The 27,832-nt window shown below is 32.2% G+C and overlaps 1 protein-coding gene and 1 long non-coding RNA gene across 2 annotated transcripts in view; one reads left to right on the plus strand and one right to left on the minus strand.

Moving 5' to 3' along the window:
- LOC118191639 (uncharacterized) lies at nucleotides 1-12,442 on the plus strand. Its single transcript, XR_004758633.2, has 3 exons — nucleotides 1-277; nucleotides 9,289-9,830; nucleotides 11,972-12,442. It is a non-coding gene; the product is annotated as an uncharacterized LOC118191639 (long non-coding RNA).
- A 5,777-nt stretch (nucleotides 12,443-18,219) lies between these two features.
- Nucleotides 18,220-27,832, minus strand: part of LOC118191637 (uncharacterized) — a 48,858-nt gene continuing 39,245 nt past the window's right edge. Inside the window, exons 10-11 of the mRNA XM_035362464.2 lie at nucleotides 26,776-26,918; nucleotides 18,220-18,409 (exon numbers count right to left, since the gene is read on the minus strand). Coding sequence (XP_035218355.1) covers nucleotides 18,316-18,409; nucleotides 26,776-26,918 — 237 coding nt within the window. The 3' untranslated portion in view covers nucleotides 18,220-18,315. The remainder of the gene's footprint in view (nucleotides 18,410-26,775; nucleotides 26,919-27,832) is intronic.

Consider the following 27,832-nt stretch of genomic DNA (forward strand, 5'->3'; position numbering starts at 1 on the left):
CTCTCTACACAATCTGGACCCATGATGTTTTTAAGAGGAAATTCTTTCGGGAATTTTTTACAACTTCTGAATCTTAGAAGAGTTGGATGTTTCTTTTCGTATTACGAAGCACTTTGTCAAAGAAGGAGATTTCCAGTGGAATTGTTTATGAATGTCGTCTATTGTAGATTAGAAAACAAAAAAGAAATATCATTTCCGTCCCGAGAGTTTTAAGATGAGAATACTTTTTCGAAATCTATTCATGCTTTCATCTGAATAGACATGGTTTTCATGAAAGGTAAGTCCTTTACAAATATTTTACTCAAAGTATTCTTTTAACATTGTCTAGTATAGCCTTGTAAGATGTAATAGATTTTCAAGACAATTTTTTGTTTCTAATGTTATTGTGATACCGGGCGTGATTCATACAACGACTTCATATAACAGGTAGACGGCTCACCCACAGAGAATTCGTCTGCTAGGGTGTCTCCAACATATACCACGTGACTAATGCTCTTGGCGCTCTTGGGGAGTGATAGCTTAGGCTGTTCATCGCCAGTTTGGCCCGCTTTTGATATGGCAGGTAGTGCTTTTTATTTCCGTCTGCTAGCAGTCAGCAGACAACGGCCTCGAATTAGGTTGTTCGATTTTTTACAATTATATTTAGATATAACATAACCCCTTTTTTCCTGAATATTTTATCTATATTTTTAATAATCGCTTTAAATTATTTGCACCATTGTTTAAGATGTTTAGGTTAAATAATTTTAGGAAGAAAATATAAAATAAATAATAAAAAATTGAGATGGAAACTTTAATTTTGAATAACGTTAAAAAATTAATTGCACTACTGTTATAATATTTGAGAAGGTAAAAAAATCTCGTTTAATTTTAATGCATTGCATCCTAAAGAGAAAAAGAAAATCACATTGTATTATATGTATTTATGCCATTGATTGCCTCTCTTTTCTTGAGATTATATTACTGGAACAAAATAATGCACTCTCTTTTCTTGAGATTATATTACTGGGACAAAATAATGCAATCTTAATTACTGATTTCCACACTCATGTGTATGTCATGGCGGGGATCAATACATCTTATTAACTATAACATTGTTTCATAAGAATAAATTGAATTTAATTAAAAAAATCAAATTTAAATACAAATTTAATTAAATATTCTTTGCGCCATTGCTGCAAAGAATGAAATTTAAATTTAAACAAATATAAATTTAATTTTTAACAAATAATGATGATTTTAACAAATAATTAATTAATTTAACAAATAATTAATAAATTTTTAACAAATAATGGATTGATTTTGCACTTGATTTGCTTATGCTTCTGAATTTAAATGATATTATAGATTAGTTCGAGTATTAAATCTTTTATATGTTTGCACATTTTTTTAAAAAACTATTTTGGCTTTTTTTAGGATTTAAATTTGCTTTTTTACTTTTATACGTATTTGTTAAAAATTAAATTTAAATTTGTTTAAATTTATTAACTATAACAAATATTTTATATTGAATATGTATCAAACGGTAACAAACTTCAACTCAGTATTTATTATTAGGATCAAACGATATTACAGTTAAAAATTCTCTCAATCTCCTTTTTTTTAAATGCTATTTAAAATATGGTAAGTTTTTCACATCACATTTTTTCAATTACGATAAATTTCTAACAGCATCGTAGATGAGACAGAATTATAATCCAGATTATTTTAATTGATTTTATAGAAAATAATGATAAAGCATTGAGCTTTATAAAAGTAATCTGATTTTTAAAATAATGCTGTTTAACTGTTTATGTTCAATGTTGCATGAATCAAGATCTTCAGCTTTTTTTTTAACAAAGTAAACATATCGCACAATCTTTTCTCAATAATTTAATGCTAATAATAGCATTTTTCTTTTTTTATTGCAGGCAGTAATTGTTTATGAAATCAAAACGCGTACGACTTGGCGAAAAAAAGTTAACGCCAATTGGCGCAGCTTTCTATTTCAACGGAATACACGGAAAAAACATATAAAATTCAATTATTTGTAAAGGGTGATTCCAGTAAATAGTGTCACAGTATTTAATACATTTTGATGCTAATAATACATGCTGAAAATGTCATATACGGCGGCAATTTTCTTATACAATATGGCTGAAACTTTCCAACCAATTCAATAGAGATAGTAAAATGACAAAAATACTGAAAATAAAATAATAAATCATGCAGCTTTAACTTACCTATGAAAGGTTACAAGTCCTCCTTTCACGAAACTTTCTTTACATCCGTAGGCACTGCAGCGAATAACCATTTATTTTTACTTAAATTTTATGTGACCAAGCAGAGCAGCAATCTTTCGTCCCATAGAAAGCAATGTAAAGTATTTCCGGACTTTCGGAATTCGCGCAGCAGTCACGTGACACTAATGTTGGAACCGGTTGAAGGTTGCAATACGCTCTCTACCAGTATACTATCTCGATGGATTCATATGTTTCACTATACTCTTTAGATCTGATCTCTCTTAAATATGAGTGTAGAGAATATATATGTAGTATATGTATGTAGAGAGGAGTTGAAAGGACTCCTCGCTCCTCAAAGCATGATTATTTTAAAACATGTGTGTGATGTTTAGTTTTCTCTCTTTTGGATATCTTTTCCAATGTCTCGTGGTCGCTGAAATGGGGTGAAAGGACTTCTGTTCTGCTGCCCCCTCTTTACACTGTGGTTTCAAAACTGTCTTCTTAAAACCCTTCACGGATCAGCTACGAGAATCTAAAGCAAAATGCTTCTTTCGATAACCTATTTCTAAAGAGACATTTTTTGAGATTGGGTTTCTTCCGAGCTCAGAGAAAAATCTCTCACAGATTGTATATTTTTTGGACTCCCTGGAATAGGTCTCAAGCGAAACGGTCTGGACTCAAATCCTTTCCGTTCTGCAGGTTCTCTTTTACGCTGACCGTTGAGGTGTGAGGGGCAGATCGTTATATAAATTTCCGTTTCCACTATAGACAACACTCTTGAGATTTAGAGAGGTATGAAAGACGAGCTAGAGGATTTTCTTCTAATATTCTTAAGAATAGCTTCTAGTCCAATTTCAAAATGGATCTCCGGATGCTGATAAAATCCAAACTATTGGTGGTTAGTACAGAGGCAGGAAATTTCGATATAAACGGTTGCTGATGAAATTCTTATTATCATGGGTTAGAACAGATGTTGTAGTGTGGGAGAGTTCGTTAAACGGATCACTATTGACTAGAAGAGTGGAAGATTCCGATAAACAGATGGTAATAGCTTTTCTTAAGGTCTAAGGGATCTTATGTGAAACGTAAAAGAATGAAAGACTCCTCCAACCTCTCGTGGTCGCTGAAATAGGTCTCAAACGAAATGGTTAGACTCGAGGTCCTTTCCGTTAACACACAGATCGTATTTAATAATCGAGTGTCAAGATGTGGAAACATCTTTTTACTCGGCTTCTGATAAAGATCGGGTGGGGGGAGAAAGAGAAGGGTGAAAGGAGTGTTGGAGGCGGATGAAAGAGAGTGAGGTCCGCACTAGCGGCGGCGGAAAAAAGGGGGGTGTCAAGTTCAGTGTCGTTATAGGATGTAGCCGCGGGTGGTAAAACCGCAGAGTCAGTTTAGCATGAATGAGTCAGTGAAGGTTGTGATTCTTATGTGGGAAGGATATCACATGGGTAACGATGTTTTTCTCTGGGACGCGGGGAGTGTCTGAGAGTGCTAATAAGGCTATTACTGTGGGTTTGTACTGAATAAAAGAAGTTGACCTCTAATCGTTTAAGATACTCTTGAGTAAGCTCGATTCGAAGGTCTCTGTGTATATAGATGTTGGGAATATACCAAGGAGCATTGATAATTTCTCGTAGAATTTTATTTTGTAAAATTTGTAATTGTTTAATATTGGTTTTAGCTGCATGTCCCCAGATCGGTGCTGCATACAGGAGAGCTGGGCGCAGTATGGAGCGATAAAGAATTAATTTGTTTGTAGTAGATAAGTTGCTTTTTCTACCAAGAAGAAGTCGCATAGTAGCTGTGGGGATTTTAAATTTTTGTACTACGGACCGGAAATGGGTTCTGAAGGTAAGTTTTTGATCAAGGGTGACTCCAAGGTATTTGGTTTCATTAATCCAGTCTATTTCTTCGTCAAATATTTCAGGGGTGGAGGATAGTATTTCATGTTCCCTTTACGGAAAATTATTGCCTTAGTTTTATCAGTGTTAATTTTAATCCTCCAAAGGGTAAGCCATTTTTCCAGTTTTATGAGATAGTTTTGGAGTTGGTTTCTTACGGCGATAACTGTGCAGGCTTTAGTAAGTATGGCGGTGTTATCGGCAAAGAGTGCAAGATGAACAAAAGGGTCTTTAGGGATATCTTGTGTATAAATATTAAAAAGGTACGGCGAAAGTGCCGACCCCTGTGGGACACCAGCATTGATTACTCTGGTGGTAGAGTAAGCAGTACCGATTTTGATTCTGAATGTTCTGTTGCTGAGAAAAGAGGCTATTAAGCGAATAAAATGATCTGGAAAATTGAGAGTGATTAGTTTGTAAATAAGGCCTCGATGCCATACCCTGTCAAAAGCTTTCGCGATATCGAGAAATATAGCACCGGTCGGAAGCTTGCAGTTGTAGCCTTCAGTGATAATGTTGCTAACTCTAAGAAGTTGGTGGCAAGTGCTATGATGATTACGAAAACCGAATTGTTCTTCTGGGAGAAAATTCATGGAAGGGTGAATTTTTTGGATGTGGAAAAGTAGGATTTTCTCAGTTACTTTAGACAGGTGGCTAAGTAAACTGATAGGGCGATAGTTCTGTGGGAGAGTTGGATTTTGTTGCGGTTTAGCAAAAACAATTATTATAGCTTGCTACCATGAGTTAGGAAAATGAGCGAATTTGATAATGTTGTTGATTATCTTAGTTAGGCAGGTAACAGCGTTGATCGGAAGATGCTTCAGTGCTTTGGTCGAGATGCCGTCGTGCCCGGGGGCTTTCTTCGTTTGTAAGGCACTGATGGTGTTGGCAACGATTGTTGGGGTAGTCAGGAAAGTGAAAGTGAAGTTGTACGGAGCAGGGGTATTAAGGAAGTTATTGACCACCTGGTTGACCCGTTCAAAATGGTTATTGTCGTACGGAGTGGGATTAAGAGTGAATGTATCTTCCATATAGTCCGCAAAAGATTTAGCTTTATCTTCTTCTGTATATGAAATTCCACTAGGTTCATAGATAGGTGGAATAGGTTTATAAGGTTTCTTGAATTTGCGGGAAATGTCAAATAGGGAATTGTCCTCTATAGCTAGGTTATTTAGGAAACTGGTCCATTTTTAGTTTTTGAAGTTCTTGATTCTTCTGTTGATTTCTTTTTGCATAAAGTTTAGTTCGTATTTGAGTTGTGGATCCCTGGTGGCTTGCCATCTTTTACGGATCCGGTTTTTCTCTTTAATACTATTTCTTATATCGGCAGGCAGGGGAAGGAAAGGCTTGTTCACATAAAAAGTATTGGTGGCTTCCTTTAAAGCAGAATTGATGCTGTTGGTAAATTTTGAGACTTCGTGTTCTAAATCTTCTTTGTTGTTGATGCATGGGTTACCTTGTATGGAGTTATTCAGAATTTCAGAGTATTTGATCCAATTTGTAACTCCTATACTTCTGTCAAGTGAGGGGAGGTATTTATTAATGGGGATTTCAAATACAATGGGGTTGTGGTCGGAAGACAGGGCTGAAATTACAGAGATATTGCATCTGTTAGTAATGTTATTTGAGATGAAGAAGTCAATTGCGGTGGCGCTATTGTACCCGTAATGGGTGGGCTTAGATAGGTGGAATAGGTTTATATGCTTGAGTGATGGTTTGGGAATCTGTGGTGATGGGTAAGCCTCTTATTATGACTTTTAAAACTTTATCTTCGGGCAATAAGTAGGTGTGGGCTTTAAGCTTCGTTTCTTCAACTATTTTGCGAATGAATCGATGTGAGTCAGAGTCTGCAGGCTGTATTTCAAGGCGGCGTCCTTTTAAGGTGCCAGTTATCTCTTTTCCGGTTTGCTTGTTTAAGTTTTTTAAGAATTCATCCGCTTTTGGTACGTCATCTACGACAATAATTGGCACTTTATCAATTCTGCTTGTTTTGGGGCTGGAGTTTGGTTTTCTATTTACGGGAATGGTGTCACTTTTGTTTGGTTGGTCTTTTGGGGTGGTAGTGAGTTAAGTGGCTGATTCATCTTCGTTGTCCAAATGCATGTCATTTATTTGGTTCTCTAATTGTTTACATCGATTGCTGGTTTTGAGGGAAGGCTCCTCATCGGAGTCAGAATCCGTTTGTCTATAGCGCAATTTTTTTTTCTTTGTTCTTTGAAACCACTAGTGGATTGAAGTATGTCGCAGAAGTTTTTAATCTCTTCAAATTGTTTAGCAAGCTTTTTGTTAGAGGTTTGTAATTCGTTTATTTTTGCATTGGCCATCTCGTTTTCCTGCTTACGCAGTTGATTAATTGCTTTTACAAGGAGAAAGTTTAGTTCTTTTTGATCACTAGCGTACATAATCACATTTGGGTCGTTACGGATATCTTGGATATCTTCCAAAAAGGATCTGGTAGTTTCGACGTCATTGGATAAAGTAATTTTGTGACTTAATATTTGTAGAACGTTGGGTTCATCATTGAGATGTCTCATGCGAGGATTTTCTGAGTTTGGAGTTGAATTTTCAATGTTTGTGTTATTATTAGTTACAGTTATGTTTGTTGTGTCATATTGATTAATCATGTGAGGCAAAGAAGTTGGAGAAAAGGCCTAACTAGAGGCCGTACCCGAAGGTACCCTTATCAGCACGGTGAATAAAGAAAATCAGAAGAAAGAATAAAATACGACCTGTTTATCCAGCGAAGGGTGCAGCAGTGGAGTTAAAGCCACGCTTTTGCGAGGCGAAAGCCAAAGAAAAAAACAACTCAGAGCCCGTGAGGCGAGGTCGATGAATTCGGTACAGTAGCGGGGGTGGCAGCAACGCAAGGAAACGGAAAGCGAAGAGATAAGACGTCTATCTCGAAAGCTGTCCCACCTCGGAATGTTTCCTTTAACATTGTGAAAGGACCTTCACAAATTTCAAAATTGTCTGTTATGAGGAAACCATCATCCAAGTTGGAGGTTTTAATTTAAAATCAACCTATTTTTGAACACTCGGGAAGGTTGAGTTCTATTTCTTTTTCAAACCACCGTGGTATAGCTAAAGCGAACTTTGAAAAAATGTAAACAAAAAACAATTCTTAGCTTTGCTGTAAGAGGTATAGCTAGACCCATAAAGATAAACGGACCATGATGGTTGAATAAAATACTGGCGCCTGATGATGGCTCAGTCTCCAACCTCCACGATAGAGATTGAAAGGAATAAGGTAAACAAACTGTCACAGATATGAAATGAAACGCAAAAAGCGTAGAAGGAACTTATCTTGAGAGAAATTCTTTCCAGAATAAGGAAATGTGTGTCCAGGTGGGTTCACAGCACAGACTGAACTGCAGCTAAACGCGGAATGCTTAAATAAATAATGGAAAGTCTATTCTTAAAAAAAATGGTGATGTCTCGTCGATCGAGTCGGCTGTGAAAAATTTCCGAGAGCGGAGAAAAAAATTCTGAGTCAGTATTATTAAAAAAAAAGCACCTTTTTGTTAATTATAAAAATTAACTACCTACTCTTTTTGTCTGGGCATGATGTCTCACCCTTTCTAAAAATAGACCATGACTCATCCTTTTTAAAAATAGAATTCCAAGAAAAGAATGAGTCATGGTCTATCCAGGTAGAATACACAGCACAGACTGATTTGAAGAAACTCGAGTGGTTTAAATAGTAGATAAGCGAGAGTTCCTACTAGAAACAATTTGGACACCTCTGGTTTTTCATTGAGCCGTCTGGAAAAATTCTCAGAGCTCAGAAAAAATTTCTAAGTTGATATACTAAAAAAAAAAAAAAAATGTTAATTTTTATAATGTCTTAAGACATTATAAAAATTAACTACCTGCTCTTTTTGTCTGGGAATGATGTATCACTCTTTCTAAAAAATGGAATTCCAAGAATGAGTCATGGTCTATTTTTAGAAAAGGTGAGACATCATTCCCAGACAAAAAGGGTAGGTAGTTAATTTTTATAATGTCTTAGACATTATAAAAATTAACAAAGAGGTTTTTTTTTAAGTAACTCAGAAATTTTTTCCTGAGCTTTGAGAATTTTTCCCAGTGAACTCGATGATCAAAACAAGACAGATCCAAATTGTTTCTAGAAGGAACTCTCACTCACGAATGACTTTCAAGAAGGTAAAATCGTGTGATCTACCTCTGGCTAGACCAGTCAGGGATAAAATGGATCATAATTGTGGAATCAAATATGAGTGACCTAACAATGGGTCGGGTCCTTTTCTCCAGCCTCAGGGCACACCAGCGGCCGAGCGATTATATGTCGCTAAACACTGGTAGTTCGGTCCGAGGTTTGAATCCCGCGAACGGGCTGGCTGCATGGGCGTTTTTCGTGGTTTTCCCCCATGTGTAACGTGAATACAAGCCAGTTTCCCTTAAAAAGTCCTCCACGAAGGCGTTTCTCCCTTAAGGCGAATAGCCCTCGAGTGCTTTGCCGTCATCTAATAGACCCACAAAACTTTTCTCCAACCTCAACGGTGTCATTTGAAATAAATAGAACAAACAAATCGTGACAGGTATGAAATGAAACGCAAAAAACTGTGGACGCTTCCCAGAATAAGGAAACGTGGGGAGTCCACAGCACAGACAGAACCAACGCGAAACAAGAAATACTTCCATAGATAACAGAAAGTTCAGTCTGAAAAAAATAGGGTGATGTCTCATCGATCGAGTCGGCTGGAAAAAAATAATGTCCGACAGTTGAGAAAAATGTTCACACACCTTCACAAAACCTCGCTCCATGAGGGAGAAGCGTGTATCCAGCTCGAATGCACAGCACAGACTATTCTGAAGCCGAAACTCGAGTGGTTTAAATAGATGGGAACCCTTTACAGAAACAATTTGGATATGTCTGGCTTTGTGAATCAAGTCGACTGGGAAACAATTAGAGCTCAGAAAAAAATTCTGAGCTGATATATATGTATATAACAACTTTTTTGTTAATATTTATAATGTCTTTAAATATTATAAAAATTAACTACCCACTCTTTTTGTCTGGGAATGATGTCTCACCCTTTCCAAAAATAGACCATGACTCATCCTTTTGGAATTCTATTTGGCTTTTACTTTCACTTTCAATTCCTCACTTATCTATAAAAGTATTCCGCGTTTCATTTCAGATCCGTGCGGGTTGTTGAAGATGCAACATGTCTCTCTCTACCCAATTCCATGATGTTCTTCAGAGGAATTCTTTGAAAATCTCTTACAACTTCTGAACCTTAGAGGAGCTGGATATTTCTTTATCGTATTTTCGAAGCCATTGGTGAAAGAAAGCGATTCCAATGGAATTGTATCTACGAAAGGATTCCACGTTTCCGTTCCCATCAGCACGGGCTGTGGAAGATCCAACACGTCTCTCTCTCTCTACCCAATCCCATGATGTTCTTAACTGAATATTCTTTGAGAATCTCTTACCATTTCCGAACCTTAGACGAGCTATATGTTTTTCTTTTTCGTATTTTTAAAGCCATTTGTCAAAGAAGAAGATTCCAATAGAAGGATTTATGAATTTTGAACATGTCACCCATGGATGATTTGGGGCTAAACTAAAATCATGGGAGGGGATACTGGAACGCCCCGAGAGCTGACATCGTTCTAGGATGAGAATGTTTTTCAAGATCTATTTCTGCTTTCGTCTACACAGAAATGCTTTTCACGAAAGGTAGGTCATCTTTTCCATTTCTTTCGCAAGTATTTGTTCAAAGTATTCTTTTAAACACTTTCGAGTAAAACATTATTTTAAATTTGTTTGAACACGCACATGCAGCCAGCCTGCTCGCCGAGATTAGAGCCCCGGGCCGAATTACCAGCATTCACATCTGGTGGGCTAATTCTTGCCGTCAAGCTAAATGTGACAGGGGATTTTTTTTCCCCTCCGAATCCAAGAGATAGCTAAGAACAAATGTAATGCTATGTACGAGTGATGATTTTCTGCCCCCCCCCCCTGCGTTCATAGTTCTAAAAAGTCTTCAGGTGCTTTTTTTCGTAGGAAGTTGCAAGCGCTGTACGTATACGACCAGGTGGTACTTCTAATAATTTCGGTCACGAAAAATTTACCCGCTCTCATAAATTCATTGCACTTCCTGGAGAAGATGCCTTTGACAGGTGCGTGGATCCTTTTTCCCCCTTAAAGTCTCAAGTTTCGTCCAAGTTTGTTTTCCAAAGATACACATGTATTCAATAGTCAGAGATGATTTTTAAGGTTTATTTATTATTAAAATAAAATTTTCGAGATCAAAAGACTTTTCTGTTGTAATTATGGTCCAGTTACATAAAAGAAGTGCCAGAGCCCTTCCTTATATTTAGGGCTTTGGCAAAAGTTAAAGGTTTATCTAAAAGATTAAGAAGTACTAGAACTCCGGTGGATTCCGCCACAATTTAAGCTGTAGATAGAAGAGGTGCATATTACTTAATTTTACACAGATCCCTAGGCTCCATTTCCTTGATAACAGATGCAACCTCTGTCACTAAATGCTGTATGCCATACAAAATGGAATCGTGTGTTAAGTGGATCAACGTCAGAGTTTCGTTTGAATTCATGCTGCTCATTAATAGTACTAAGTACTATTTGATTTTGCAAACTGTAACAAGCACCAACTTCTTTACTGTATGATGAACGTCATTTTCGAAGTCACTACTCTCTAGCAGTCGGAATTATTCCTAACGGTTTCCCAAAGCAAAACAAAAAAATTTTTTTGACTTAGCTGTGGATAACGCATTTATGAACTCCTTCAAGTAGCTTTTAATTTTACATCTCGAAATCAGGTTTTGTTTTTGTGCTCATCTTGTTTATTTACATCTTCAGTTACTAACTAATAGAAAAATTGGGCCCGTCTTCGTTCTCAATCCTTTCCTGCTTTTTTCTCTTTTATTTTTGTTTTCCTTCGTGCAAAAATTTTCAGGAAAAACAAGTTTCCACCAAACTAACAACAATGTCACTCCGTAATGCCGCCCAACATATACAGTGTCGCGGACTGCCGCTCCGAAAGGCCCGGGTTGAAATCTCGGAAAAGGCATAGATGTTTGTAAATGTATAGTGTTGGTGCGGCACTCTAAATGAGCCAAAAGTCCTCTCGTCTGGTTTGGTGGTGGGGTTAGATAAGATTAACAAACACGTTTAGTGGTGGGATTACATAAGATTAACAAACTATCTCGTTATGCGAAAGCTTAAACAGACTATTTAATTTTTTAAAATTTATTTATTCACATTAATTCCTACATAAATCTATTCTATGCAGAATTCTATATAATAAATGTTTTGCAAAAATATGTTGAATAGGTATATATGCAATACCTGTATCAGACTTTATTTTTTCAAAGAACGCAATAGTACTTTTTGAAGTTAAACAACTAAATGTTGTTTTGATGAAGGTTCACTCTTTGAGAATCATTGGGATAAAGACATGGAATTTTTCTGTAAACATCAGATGTAAAATTTCCTCTTGATAGTATGCTGAGTAAATTTTAACAATTTTTCCCACTCTTTTTCTTTTTAACTTCCTATTATATTTCTGCAGCAATCATAAACTCCTTATTTAAACTTTCTTTGCATTGGCAAACCTAGGTTTATACATTCTTTACTCTTCGTTTTTGATAATAGACTTTTTTTGTTGCAGTTATTTAGGTAAATTAATGCTTTCTTAGGTCACAATGTATTTCCATTTATATATTTTTTGACTCTAGAAACAGTACATGCCTTCTGGTGTTTAGAAGTAATGATTGACTGTTTTTTCTTTCCGATTAATATTGTTGCTTATTTTGTACTTATAAATTTTAATACTATGCATTTTACAATGTTTTTAGATTATGGAACAGGAATATTTCTCTTCTTAAAGTGAAAAAACATATCCTTCAATCCATAGCATGTTTACACACAGTTATAAATATATTTAGAAAAAAGAATAAATTTAAAAGTAGATGATGATATTTCTTGTTTCATATAATGTAATTTCATATAGTCAGAAATTTTTATTCTAAAACGTCTGCTTTTTAAAAAAATTCTGTAGTAAAATCATTTTAAAACTTTGCAAATAGTCTTTATATATTGCCACTGTCAGCTCTTTTTTTCAGTTCACTTAAGCACCTGATATATGAATTCATAAAAACAGATTTTCAGTAAAATTTGGAGATGTCAAGATGATACAAAATTTTTATGACGGCCTGACCAAAATTTTGGATTACTACTGTTCAAGATCCTTACTTACAAAAACTCTCCCATAAATAATAAAAATTTGTGAAAATATGGGCCCTAGGCAATTTATATGTTAAAATGGCATTGAGGATATAAGTCTATATATCACTGTACACGTAGAAAACAGGTACCATTTCTGATAATAGCCCTCACACACTTAGGTATGTGGTAATCATGCATAGAAAGTTGTACTAAGTTGTCAGACAGGGATTCAAATTATGTTTTTATGATTCAAACTTCATATGATACATATATTTTTTCCAGCAGCTTAATGCACGAAAATTCTAGACATAAATATATTTTCTTTTTATAAAACCTGTTTTGTTATTATACATATATTAAAAATAATACAAATACAACATGGATCAAAACATCATACTATTTTGTGATACATTTCAAATGACAAGAAAATATAATTGTAAATTGGGAGATTTTCTTGCAAGATATCTCTTTGTAGTTCATCTTGGGAGGGAGGAGGAGTACTTCAGCAATGCTACTTTGTAATTTAGTGCATTGATTTTTTTCAAGCTAAGAGATGAAAATTATACATTTATTATATATCTATGAAATTTCACTAGACTACTTATGCATTCCTTGGCAAATCAAGTATGTATAATCAATTATAGACCTTCCCCCAAAAGTATCAGTTTGATATTATGTAATAATAATATCTCACAATCATTTTACTTTCATGATGGACTATATGGAGAAAACTTCTTCATATTCATGTCACATATGAAAATAAATCATATAAGTAATCATGCTCTTAGTTTGTTCGATCTCAATGCATCAAGATCAGATGGGAGAAATCACCAGTTTTCAGAAATTTTATTAACTTGACGACTGAAGGGCTCAATTTAAGATCCTTATTCAATCCACTCTTCACAATACACAAAAGGACTACTGCTCTATCACATGCTGGCCAACCTGTTTGTTGTTGAAGTCAACATTTTACATACAAAATTAGCTGCATGCTAATTACCAAATTTAAGAAATTCAACAAAATCAATCCCTTTGGATTAAATGACAAAGAAAAGGTAAACATAAAATATAACAGAATAGTAAATTGTATTAACAATAATTATGAGACAGAAAACAGTTATTTTTATGACAGTAAAAATATAATTTGAAAAGAAAACACTTTTAGATAGCAAAAACTATTTAAACTAATAAAATGAGCAAGAACAGGAAGCAAACATGGAAGAATTCTGCCAGGACTGATTGTTTATCAAATCAGCTATAGTTAAGACCAAAGTTTGTAAAATATCCTATGAAAGCAGGTTATTAATCTTGTTTCTATGGCAGACTGTCACATATGCTTCTCTGTCATCATTAACAAGCTGGGTATGTTTTCAGTATATACAAAGGCTCACGAAAAACCGTACCTAATCTAATCAATCATCTCCAATTGCAAATGTAACCTTTGCTTGGTTACAGTTTCATTGATGGCAAGTTATTGGTATTTTACACATAATTTTGCTATTTGAAATAAGAATATTAAAAGTCAAGAGACTAAATACATAGTTGAATAATTTTTTACTAGGTGACAACCTGATGCCTTATTTGATCACTTCCCTCCTTTCACCTCCCCCAAAACTTGTATCATACCTGCAGTTAACTCAAAAGCCAGCTTTTTGCTATTATGAGTATGTGATTACATTAAAGTTACATATAATGCTTCTTTTATGCAGATGAAAATCATTTGCATAGGTTTTATCTATGGAATTTGATTTTTAAGAGGTACAGAAAAAGATTTCATTGCTTTATGGCAGAACAGCAAAACACTTCTAAGCATTCTTACATCACTGTGTTATTTAGTACAAGGTACTGTGTGTATAATAACTGCAATTTGACAGGCAATGAAAGCTAATATTAATTATGACTTCCAGATTAGAACACATGTCTGGAAAGAAACAGCATTCTTTTCAGACATCTGTTCAAGCCGCTCATGGAGTTATAATAAGGAAATTCTGTTCTAAAGGAAAAGGAAGTTATATAAAGAATGGTTTCTCTTGTGCCAAAGAGCTGTTACTTGTAGTTGTGGTTTTCAAACAGTGCACTGAAAATCATCCAGAACTTGAAAGATTTGAGTGGCATCTTTGGCTTTCTTCTGTTTAAAAAATACGTCTATAAATGTCACATATTTAATACAAAATGTTATCAGTCTTACTATTTTTCAAACTTTACTACCGTACTGAAATTATATTAATTAATAATCTTACAATAATTCATGTTTAAGTGAATTGAAAAGTATAAAAAAACTAGAAAAGATTATCTTGAAGAAAGCTAATCAAATGCTGAGACAAAATAAAAATTAGGTATGTTCAAACCGTTAACTAATTAATGTAAACAAAGAAAAGTATCCTGAACATAATTAAAAAGCTATTTGAAAAAATACATAAATAAGCAAAACAATGTTTTACGGACTACAGCAAATTTAATACAAACATGGCATACGCACCAGGAAACCAAAAGGATCAGATGATCTGTTTCTTTCAATATTCATTTTGACAGTTTTATTGTACCTACTATATTTCATTACACCATTAATGCTACTTAATGAAATCTTTAAGCATGTTTATATTATATAAAGAAAAAAAAATTAACTTTATGCAATATGTAAAAATTATTTTATTTTATACTGCTAATACTCTCATACAAATGCAACAACTTTGTTCTTGTGGATTTACTTACATATTTTTAAATCTCTACTAATATAAATTCATTCGAAATAGAAAATAAATTAATTTGAAAATATCAAACAACAAAACAAAAAGCAACATAAACATAATAAACACTTTTAGATATTTATAAAGGAAAATCAAATATGGTTATTATAAAAATACAAAATACTCATCATATAAAATAACTAACCTGATGAAAATATAAAGTATTTAAAGCACATAATTGAGCCTTGGTATTTGCACATCTGAATTGTATAACTTAAAGGTAAAATATTTAAAAGTTATTCTAATTTTAGATAAATAAATAAAGAAGGAAAAATAATATTTATCAATAGACAGACACCTCAACAGAAAAATGCTTATAAATCTTTGGTATGACAATTTCGTTTGCTAACTGACATATAGATCCAGATAGAGCAGGAAGTTAGCTATCTGTTACCTATATTAGAATCACAGATAATTTTTCTAATGGGCATTTAAAACAAAAAAATAAAAAAAAGGGGGGGTTAGAATATCCGAAAAGACATGGTTAATTGCACTAGTATATCAAGAATTTCTTAGCTAAATTACTTTAATAAATTCCTTAAAAATATTACATAAGGTATTTTCTTTCTCTTTCTCATATGCCTTTGTGGTATAATTGGAAGCACGTTCAGCTAGCATTCGAGAGGTCCAGAATTTGAATCCTATTAAGGGCATGGCTCATGTGTCCTGCTCTGATAAATCTAATGACTGCACAATTAAGCCAGCTAATTCATACAAATAATAATTAATAGCATACTTAATTTAATCAAAATCATAAAAACAACCTTGTATTTAGCGTAAGTATATTGAAACACTCAATCGATTTCGAGGGCAGCTAAAGGTCCCTCCTCATCAAGAGAAAGAAATACATAGAAAGAAGAAAAATAAAGGGGAAGGAGTCTTAGAAACACGTGGTCCTTATTAGCACTGCATGTGGTTATAACCGGAATTTTAATCAGAGTTACACTGGCCGCCTACTTTTACTGAGCCAGGCTATCTGATCAAACATGTAACACAAAGGACAAGAAAAATTAGCAAAGTTAAAAATAGGAAGCGAGGGGCAACTGCACCTTCACGCTCAAAATCTGAACTTCGAATCGTTGTTTTTATGATTTTGATTGTCACATTAGTGTGTTTCTCTTCTAGTCTATACTTAATTTACTTTTTTTAGACCTAAATAAATTATGAAAATCTGCTACCTTTAGAGAATACATTTTATATGATTTTCAATGTAAAGAGAACTTTTATACAACTTGTACTTCTATCATTTTCAATAATATATATCTGATTGCTTAAATAATTTTAAATGAAATAATTCAACAAAATTTCTTTTATGCTGAATTTCTTTTCATTATGTTTCCTACAAAACTAATTCTTGACTGATCAGCAGCATTACTACACAGGAAATTCTTGCATATTGTTATGTGCTGCAGAATCATTGTAATCTGTTGATCAGTTACTCAAGAGTAGTTATGTTTGTATATTATTATTCTAGACTAATTTGTTTGGAACACTAAAAAAATAACCGATGCCAATCCTCTGAGCACATTGTTAAGTTACCATTTTTAAAATTTGTAGAAAATTTTGCACACTAAGAAATACCAAACCTCTAACAAACAAATTTCAAGAAAAATAAAAAAAATGCAAATACACTTCATATTTATTCCTTAGCACCTTCATTTTCCATTTTAAAGAGCACTTTTCTTAACAGGCAATTGTAATTGCTTTGATTTTACAGAAAAAATCAAAAATGAACCCCCCCCAAAAAAGTGCAAAATATGCATAAATATGTCTATGTAGTACATACTAAACATACATGCACACAACCAGAAAAAGCAAGTGAAATGTAATTTAAAATATAACACAATACATAATATATTTAAACATTTTAATTGACAGAGAATTTAATACTCAGCAAAATTAAGATTTCAAATAATTTGCATTAATGTGGCTAAGTTTTTACAATTTAAAGACCTTTAACACATAGATTCTTTTATACAAATAAAACAATAATAATTACAAAGCAGTAATCCCATATATGCAATTTTCTAATTCTAAGAGGTTCATGTTACAATATAAATTTAATAAGCTGAAAAAAATAATCCTTTGTTTATTCCAAACATTTCAATTGTGATCAGAGAGATTGGCAATGGCAAAAAATATATATTCAATAGTTTAATTCACCACTAATAGTAACTATTAATTTAATGAACATTTAAATAATTGCAAAAAAACATCCATTTCTCAAAATTTCAATTAAAACAAAAGGTTACAGAAGCAAAAGAAAGATAGAGATAAAAAATAAGTTGCTTATAAACTTTAAAGAAGGGAAAAAGAACAGAAAGTGACAGAAAGCTTTCTTTAAAAAAAAAAAAAAAAAAAAAAAAAAAAAAGGTGGGTGGGGAGGAGAGAGAAAAAATTTAAAGCTAATTATTAAACTATAATATATTTTAAAAAATTAATAACAGGGAGATTACGAAATCACTTACACAAAATGTCGTATAAAAAAACTAAAACATTTAACTCCCTTTCTGAGAAAGTAAAATGTGTTACTAATATAATATTAGATAAACATAAAAAAAGGTGCAATAAAACACTTGAACATAAAAATAATTAAGTACTGCATTAAATTTCTTAAAAATTAACTAGTATGATATCGAAAAAAATAGCAAATTATATGATTAAATAAATTTATAAACAGAAATCAATCTGTTATGGAACAAATATGAAGTCTAAACATTTAATTAAATTTAAAACATTTTCTGATACTAATTGTACAAAAGTAAATTCTTAGTCACATTCAAAAACTTCATTTTAGGCAAAATTCACTATACTCTTAAACAAATTTCTTTTACACTAAAATATAGTACTTTAACTGAAAGCTCAGGTTTAAATGCATTAAAAGAATAAATATACATACCCCCCCAAGGGAAAAGTTATGGATTCACAGAGTTAATTATTTTACATTTCTTATATTTTAATGATATAGTTCAAGAACAAGATTAAACATGAACATGTAAATAAACAGAAAAACGTAAGAGGAAAAAAATAATATATACTATCAGCATGGTAGCACATATTTTCGGATGGAAGACTGCACTTTTAAATGTATGAAACAATGTTAAAAAACAAATATATTTATAACAACCTACTTTTAGCCACAGGAAAGATCCTCCAACACATCAGTACAAAAGTACATTTGTTACAGTAATAAAAATAATTTCATTATTTATAATACAGTACATATATTATGATGTCTCAGTGCTGTCAATAATCTTTTTTTGAAGCTGCACCATTTCCTCTTTCAAGGAATTCAAACATTCCTGTAGATTACTGAGAGGCCTGAAAAATATTTTTAAATATTTAAAATTAAGACAAATTCATTAGTTTAGTTATTCACAGTTCACAATGGAGGAAAAATGTCCTCTGAAATTTCAAAATGTATGTCAAGTGATATATGAATGATATAACCTACGGACAAATGAAAACACTGCCACTGAAACAAGCTTTGCTTTATATTCCCATAGTAATGATGACTGTATGCAAGTGCATACACTTTTCTAATGGATGTAACTAATGGGATGGGGGTTTGAAAATGTTCATCTGCAGAACTTCATGTACATTCTGAGGTTACAGGACGCTCTTCTGAAATGCATTTTTTTAACCCCATGATGGCTATAAAAATTTTATTAGGGGGCTATAGCTGTTAATGGTCAAAATATAACTCCTCTCTCTTGTACACACATTTTCTCATTACACTCATAATTTCAAAGGTGGTTATAAAATGAAAAAATAAAGTGGACATGTATTAATTTGCCAGCTTCTCCACATCATGGTCTTATATGGAAGACAGCTGTTATATCCATGAAACTGCATTTAAACAAATGTGTTGCAATTCAAATTTTAACTTATGAAGAGTTTCTAACTCTAATTGCACAAACTGAGCCATGTTTGAAGTCAAGGCCAAAAACACTGATCTCCAGTGACCTGAGAACTCTGACTCCTGGACACTTTATCCTGGGTTCGTACACATTTTTGCACATGGAAATTAAGTACTTTTAAGGACCATTAATGAAAAACAGTCAATCATTTTATTCAGTTTCCATAAAAAATGGGAACTGAATAAATTTAATTAAATATATGAACTATGCCTGAACTTCATTTTCGTGATACCAAGAAAGAATAGATCCACAAGTAGAGAATAAAATAGATCCACAAGTAGAATGCATTATTATTAAAAATAATTTAATAAACAAATTTGAGAATAAAGTCAACTTTATAAAATTTAACATGTAGCATTAATATTTTACCCTTATAACAGTTGGATATAGTTGAGAGAAGATAAGTGTCATTTTATTCACATTTTAATAACAGTTAGCTTTATGTTGATTTTTTTTTATGTCTCAGTTTGTCACACAGTTGCTCAGTTTAGAGGTTTAGAAAATAGCAGGTAGATTTCATGTTAAATGGCACAGGTTAAAATGAGAAGTAAAACCATAATCAGCATGACTTGTTACAGAACACTGGTTGTTGCCACGCTGCTGCTTGCCTGGAAAGAGGTATGCTGATCAGAACAAACCTGAAAGCTTGATGTATGCACAGTTGGCAAGTTTTGAAAGCTACTAATGCTCTGCCTGTCTGATGGAGTTAGTGTCATAACTTTGTGTAGAATTCCTGGGCTTGTAACCCAGTTAATATATTTTAAGGTTACAATAAACCATTAAAGCATCAGATGTGATGCAATGTTTTGTATTACTTTAAGTCTCACTAGATGCAAAGAATTAAGTTTTACATTTTTGTGCTGTATCTTGTGAGCATGGTAAAGCTTAGTAAAAGTCAATAATTCGCTTTAATACGAACAGAAAACTTTTAAGGTGACCAGTTAGTTACAAATAATTAAGTTAGCTACCTTAGTCATTATAGATTTACATGGCCAGTATTAAATTAATTTTTTTTAAGTATTTGTTAAAAAAGCACAATTAAAATCAAGATCTATTAACATGTCACAGTTTAAAATACATGTAATTTATGACATTGATTCTTATATGGCATTTGTGCATCTTTTTAATATGAAGCATTTCCAGACATTCTGGCTAATTTATATCAATTTCCTTCTTTCTTAGCATCTTTTCTAACAATTAGAAATTTGTTTCAATATGGCAAACCAATATTCCCACTAGTTTCTGCATGTTTTACCTCCTAACTTGACAATATCTTGACTATGTACCTACTACTTACTTGATGAGGTTTTACTTCATGTGATAAAAGTTATATAGTCCCAAACCCCTGATAGACGCAAAACAAATTATCGCTATGTCTGAAAGTAACTATAAAGTCAGATAAAGGTTTAAATAAACCTCTTATTTAAAAAGACCTTAAAATATAAAGGCAATATGGTAGCAAAATCAATTACAGCTTATGGTGATCCAATTAAACAAGAACAGTGAAATTCACACTAAAAATCTGGACTAGTAATCAAAGACTACACAATTTAATTTTAATTTAAGCTGGCTCAGAGGCACGTCATAACAAGCTCGGAACTCGTAGCAATACGTAACAAATTCAAATATCAGCAGCGATAATGCAAAGACGGATAATTACAAAGTACCATAGCTGGTAGGAACTAATGCAGTGCACAAAGAGGCCAGAAACAAATTCTGTCTTACAACTCCAAAACCTTAGTTTTAAACTTAAGTGATTTTTCTTCTGGTGAGGAAACGGAAAGGTAAAATTGTAGCAAAGGCTGAAATTATAAACAACTGCTTAATTTACATAATAACTGTACATATCTTTAAAGAAGAATTTCCTTTCTTTTTAAGTAATCGGTTTCTTTCTTCAGTGAGCTTCCTCTTCATTTTAGAATTTTTGGATTTAATTAAAGATTTCTGTTATTCTAAAAAACTAAAAGCACTTAGATTGTACAGGAAAATGTTCTAACTTTATTTCTTTAGTAATAAGAACATTCAGAATAAATATAAAATGGTATATGGTAAGGGCTGGTTACAGAGCCAGTGTAGTAGAATTTTTAGAATTTAGTGACACATCGAGCAACAAAATCTAAAAATGGCAACATTTTAGAATTTAGGAAGGCACTAGGAAGCAGAATTTAGGATCCACAGGGAAGATTGCATCAGGTGGGAAAATGTGTAGTGCCAGCTGTAGTATGATACATAGAGCCATAGCTAGGGTTTTCAGAGCCCAGGGACAAATGAAGATCATATTAACAAGTAAATGGATGCCATTAGACACAAGCTTATATTATTTTCTTTCATTAGCAGGCATTTATAGAGAGGAATTTTTCTATTAATAAAGAAATTGAAAACTGACAATTTAACAGATCTATCTGATATGATTGTGTTCCGTCTTTTCGGAAGATAGGTGGCGCTCTTGATGCGCGCCGATGAAAAATATTCCACTTGATGCTTGAACATGAAGAATGACGCATGTCATAATTTTTTAATGCTTGATTATGTTTCATGGCCGCTATAGGCGGAAGTAATATACTATATCACCAAGTTTATCTTTAATAAATGTTATTTCCATGTTCTGTGAAATCTTGAAGTTTTGATTGAACATTCTAATGCTCTCCCAACCTGACTCCTGAAAACGAAACAACTTAGAAATTATGACTCATGGAACACCACCATTCATTTTGGTGTCTGAAACCCGCAAAAAGGGGAATTACCTTTTGAAAGGTAAGAATTTTGATTTATTTGTTCTTGGTATCGATCTTTGAAAACGAAACACAATGGATGATTTAGCAAAAGAGAAAAGGAAACGTGCTATTGTACGTAGTAAAGTTATTACACTTCTAAATAAACTTGAGAAATTATTATTGGAAGAATTAAGTAAAGAACATCTAGAAGATCTAAATTCATCATATGAATTGCTAATTGAATACCATGAGAAACTTAAAAGGCTTGACTCAAAGATCAATGCTCTCATAATTGATGTACTATTATGAATGGTAACAATGTTGTTACAAGTAGTGCTTCAGTAAAGTTACCTAAATTAAATATTGAAAAATTTGCTGGTGATCCCAGTAAATGGCTCGAATTCTTTAATTCGTATGATAATGCTATTCATTCTAATCCAAGTTTATCTAAAATAGATAAGTTTACATATTTGAAAAGTTTATTATCTGGTTACGCATATAATTGTGTATCTGGATATGCTTTATCTGAAGAAAATTTTGATATATGTATTAAAAGTTTAGAAGAGAGGTTTGGTCGTAAAGATGTTATTATATCAAAATTCATGCAGATGTTGTTACAGTTAGAACCAGTTAAAAGTTCTTCAAATGTTTTTGAGTTAAGAAAGCTCTATGATCAGTTACAAATCTGTGTTCGAAATTTAAGTAGTTTAGATGTTACTAGCGATTCATACGAACAGTTATTGAACCCAATAATTCTTAAATTGTTACCTGAAGATTTAGCTCTTGAATTCCATAGGAAAAGAGTATCTAACCAAAATATAGAAGTAAGTGAATTAATAGAGTTCATTAAAATCGAAACTGAATGCCGAGAAGCAAGTATGTTGATTAATAGCTCAAAAGGTAATAAATACACAGGGGTTAATCCTAACAAGGGTTCAAAGATTATAAAATCAAATCACAAGCTTCTGCTTTTAACACATCGGTAAAAACGTTTTGCATATTCTGCAAATCAAACGAACATACATTTGCCAGATGTTTGAAAATTTCAGACGAACAAAAACGAAACAAATTAAAACGGGAAGGTCGTTATTACAGATGCTTTCTAAAATCACATTTGTCATTGAATTGTCAGTCAAAAATACAACCATGCGAAAATTGTAACGAGAAAAATCATAATAAACTTTTCTGCAGTTTGAAATCAAAAGAAATGGAAGATGTTAAATCTGCAGATACACAAAATAAAACTTAGTACCTACTTCCCACTGTAATACTCTAAAACCTGAAAATAGTGTGCTTTTACAGACATGTTTTGTTATTGCTCAAAGCAAAAATAAATCGAGAATCGTAAGATTATTAATTGATTCGGTAGTGAACGAAACTTCATTACCCAAAAGTTAGCACGCGATTTAGAATTGCAAGTCATTAGAAAAGAATGTCTAACCATTTATTCGTTTGGAAATCAGAGCGGTAACTTATAAGAATTTGGTGTATATAGTTCGCTGCCTTGTTGTAGAAGCTCTCGGGACAGAATTAATATCATCAATAGAATTCCAAGCACCATCCACATCTCAAAACATTAAAGAATTTATGACTAAAAATGGTTTGGAACTTTCAGATACAAGTCCCGTTAATGAGAACATAAATATTCTACTTGGCGCCGAACACTTCTGGCGTATACAAACAGGAAGTATTTCAATGATAAATGATGGTTTGTTTATAGTACTGACGATATTTGGATACTCTGATGGGTAAAGTAAAAAATAATAATACTCGAATTAATGCACTGTTTTTATCTACCGCTGAAGAAAACACATTTAACTTGCAGTCATTTTGGAAATTGGATTCGATAGGAATTGTAAATGAAAACAAAACATTTTCGGAAACTGATTTGAATACTATTAAGCATTTTGACGACAGTTTGAAATTTAATAACGACAGGTACGAAACAAAACTCTTAGAAGGACAATAAATCATACTCGCTGATAATCTTTTTGTTGCTAAACAACGATTTCTAGGACTAAAGCATAAATTAAAAGGAAATGATTTCCTATATAATGAATATGATAATATAATTAGAGAACAAGTGGAAAAAAGAAGTATTGAACAATGTAAGTTTGTTGAAAATGAACTTAACTGTTATTATATGCCTCATAGGACCGTTATACGTGAAGCAAAAGTAACAACAACAATAAGAATAGTTTATGATGCCTCCTCTTTTATAGTGAAGATAGAAATTTTTTAAGGTTCTTGTGGTTTGATCATTCTTTCGACATAGTAATAATAGGTTAGGCTTTAAGGTTTTCCGAATGTGCCGAGTGCCGTTTGGGATGACAACAAGCCCGTTTATTTTGTCCACCACTATCAAACATCATATTAAGGGTTATGAAAGGAAATATAATAAAGCTGTTGACATGTTAAATAAGTCCTTATATATTGATGATCTTATCCCTGGAGCATACTTCGTTAAAGAAGTTTTTTCATTATCAACTGCAGTTAAAATTCTTCAAGACGCTGGTATGAACTTAAAAAAATTTAAATCAAATTCCGTATCTTTAAAAAATCATTGGTAAGATATCAGTTTAATTAATAAGGAAGATAGTTTGGTTAAGAAAACGTTAAAGGTAATTATTAAATGGGAGAATGCTAAATATTGCTAAAATTAATATGTAAATACCAGATTTAAGAAAATTGAAAATTCATATTAAAATTTAAATCAGAATTTAATTATGAGTACAAGGTATTGAAATTTGTTTGGAATTATGGTAAACGAATGTTATAATTATCAATAATTGTATGTTAAATATGAAGTATGAGGGAGTGAGTATTGGTTCAGAAACAGAGGCATGTTTTACCTCTGCATAATTGTTCCTTTTACCCTCGTCATGTAATATAACATAAACTTTGAAGGCTCCCACTTTATTTATTATATAGAATTTTTATCTTTTCATATAATGGAGTGTGATTTTTTTAATATAATGAAATGTTGTAGCGCAGTTCACTAACCACTCATGAAAAATTTAATACACGAGTGAGTCTGTTTAAAGTGGATTTGCCGAAACAGCTGGATGTGTGTACTAGGAATTAAATTTAGAAGTTTGCTTTGCTGTTGGTCTTCCAGTTTGTGTAAAATGTCAAAATTGTAAAATGTAGTAATAAAATTGAAAAACTATAATTTCAATCATGCTATTCCAGATGATAAGTATTACTTATAAATGTGAAAATTGGTGTCAATCTTAAGATTTATGATCATTCGCAATAACTAATAGGTATTTATGTATAAAATGTTTATAATTGTGATCTGGTGTGGAAAAAGTTTTTAGAAATCCTTCTCTGGAGTATCAAAATCGTAATGTGAATGTTCCTGAAAAAAGAACTTTCTACAGATTGGACTCAAATCATCATAGGACTTTAATAAAAATTCTTATTGAACTCAAAATTTTACATACTATAGTTTTATTGTTCAAAAACTAATATTATATACGTTTCAAAATTATATTTCTCATATTTTTGCTACTCTAATGCTTTTTCTCTCAAAAAGGCTTCTCTATCGCTTCGCCTTTTTCTTTTGAAAGGGAGAAATGTGTAAGATAAAAAATATGAAAACAAACTTCTAAATTTAATTCACTATAACCTCTTATTTTCTATTTCATTTGAGAACTTCCTGTATCTGTCCTAAAAATAGCACTTCAAATCTAAACTGCATCATTCAAATTAATCATGTGATCTTACGTAACCCTTAATGCAGATGCCTCTTGACCAAACAGCAAAGTGCAAACTAAAACTTTTCTCTTCGCGTGCTTCAATCTTTCATAACTACGCACTTCAGCTTCTGTTTGTGCTGTGCTTGGACGCAATTTCGCTATGGTGCATCCTATTGCAAAAATATCAATAATGTAAATAAATGTTCTTGAACAGGCACAACTAGGATGTCAAGTGATCTGTGGCCACATAATGTCAGTTGGAAATAAAAATGGAATTAAAATCCCCTTGACTGCCAAGTTTTATTTACAAAGTCAACACATTAGCTTATGCAATCAGAATGCTTCCTCTTCAATATCTACGCATCAACAGTGTTTCGGCTTTTCCTTTCCTTGCTTTTATTATTATTTTTTCCAATGGCAGATTGTGAACAATTACAAATGTAACCCAGTCCATTAATCTATACAAAGCCAGATGTGATGGTCTCTATTATGGAGGCACCTAATAGGTGGGTCACCATCGCCTTTCCTATGAAGGGATGGACAGTTACAACCATGCCTTCTCCGGGATTCGAACCCAGGCCTTTCAGCATCGCAATCAGCTTCCCTGACCACTATACCGACTGGGCGGCTCCTTACATTTATTATGTCATATATATATATATATATATATATATGTGTGTGTGTGTGTATATGTGTATGTATATATATATAAAGAATAAATGCAAAGTAAAAATCAGTACAAAACTTAATTCATTTGCAGCAAGTGATAGCAATAATACAAAATAAATAATATCTTTAAAATTCATCACATATTCAATCAGAATAAATATATGCAAAAACTGGAAAACTAGAAGCACACTGGCAAACTGCAAAAAAAGGGGGGCAAAACATGTCAAAGCCAAAAATAAAATAAGAAATTTACATCTTTCGCTATATCGTCGTCACGGTTTGGTGCAACAAAAGAAGTGAATAAATCAGCCTCTTTCTGAATTAACAAGGACACATATTAAAGCATAAAACTTAAAATAATCTTTAAAAAAAAATTGAAGTAATTTGTGTCATCGGTCTAAATCCTGCAGTCGAAGTAAGCAACGTAAAAAATTTAAAAACTATAGCATCAAAAACATACAAAAATTTAAGTTAATATATATAAATATCTATATACATGTATGCACATATTGCATACACAAAGGTATGAGAAAATATACCAAAAAAATAATTTGTTTGTTACAAGGATATTTATAATTTTAAAACTAAAAATAATGTTTTATGCATAGGCACATTTAAGGCACATTAATTTATTTCACATTTCATTAACACTAATTTTGAAGAACTTAAATAATAAAGCATACCTGCTCTCAGATAAATGCATACTTTTTTGAAGAAGGCTGTTTACATATGATTCATCAAATGATACTTCAGGATCAGGGATATTTAAATGAATAACTGGTCCATTGTTTGATGTTTTATTCTCCAGACGGAGAATACCTTTTGACTGGGGGGAAAAACACCTATATAAATATACTTTCAACTACACATTAATTTATGCAAATATAATCAAAATTTAAAATGTACACTGCGGAAAAAATGAGACAGTTCTATATCTCCCGTTCTACTGGGCCGATTGACAAAATTTAAATTGCATTTTTCATGTCTCGAAAGCGCAACTTAGAACATATATTAGATTTATATATATCACTATTCTAACATAGGTATTTTGACACAAAATCGGACCTTTTCTGAAACTACATGACAATTTTTTTCCATATTTCGATTCTATGACTCAAATTATGCCTAAATATTAAATTTTGTAAAATTTGGTGCGAAATTTACAGAGAAATTCAAAAATTTATATTAGCACCTTTTTTTCCAGGTTGTGACAAGAATAGTTCACTTGGCAACCTTCTTAATATAAAATGACCTATTTTCCTTTTTACATTGTGCATAAGAGGAAAAAAGTTACATCGTTCTTTCAAATAGTGTTCTTTATATTATATTTTTATGTTATTATTTTTAATATTTTTCTTTCTTTTTCGAATTTCATTTTAATTAAGTTGCATAGTTTCTTTCAAATAAATGTTTTAAAAATTTCTATTTACTCATCGGAAGTGTGTAGTTTAAATAAAAGGTGCATCATTTACTATTTTTTTTTCAAATAGTTTTTTTTATACAATATTTTTTAGTCATATTTATTATTTTAGGTAATTTTTGAATTTTTAGACTTTTATTTTAATTTTTTTTTGTTGCATTGTTTCTTCAGATAATTGTTTTAAAATTTTCTATTCATTCATTCGAACTGCATATTTTAAATATATTTATTAATATAAATTTTCCAGAATTTTATTTTATTTATTTGAATTGCGTTTTTTTTGGAGGAATACTTTGTGACCCAGACTACGATGCGTTTGA

Source organism: Stegodyphus dumicola, chromosome 8, assembly GCF_044657685.1.
Source record: "Stegodyphus dumicola isolate Sdum_Otavi_A_Nest chromosome 8, ASM4465768v1".
NCBI lineage: Eukaryota > Metazoa > Arthropoda > Arachnida > Araneae > Eresidae > Stegodyphus > Stegodyphus dumicola.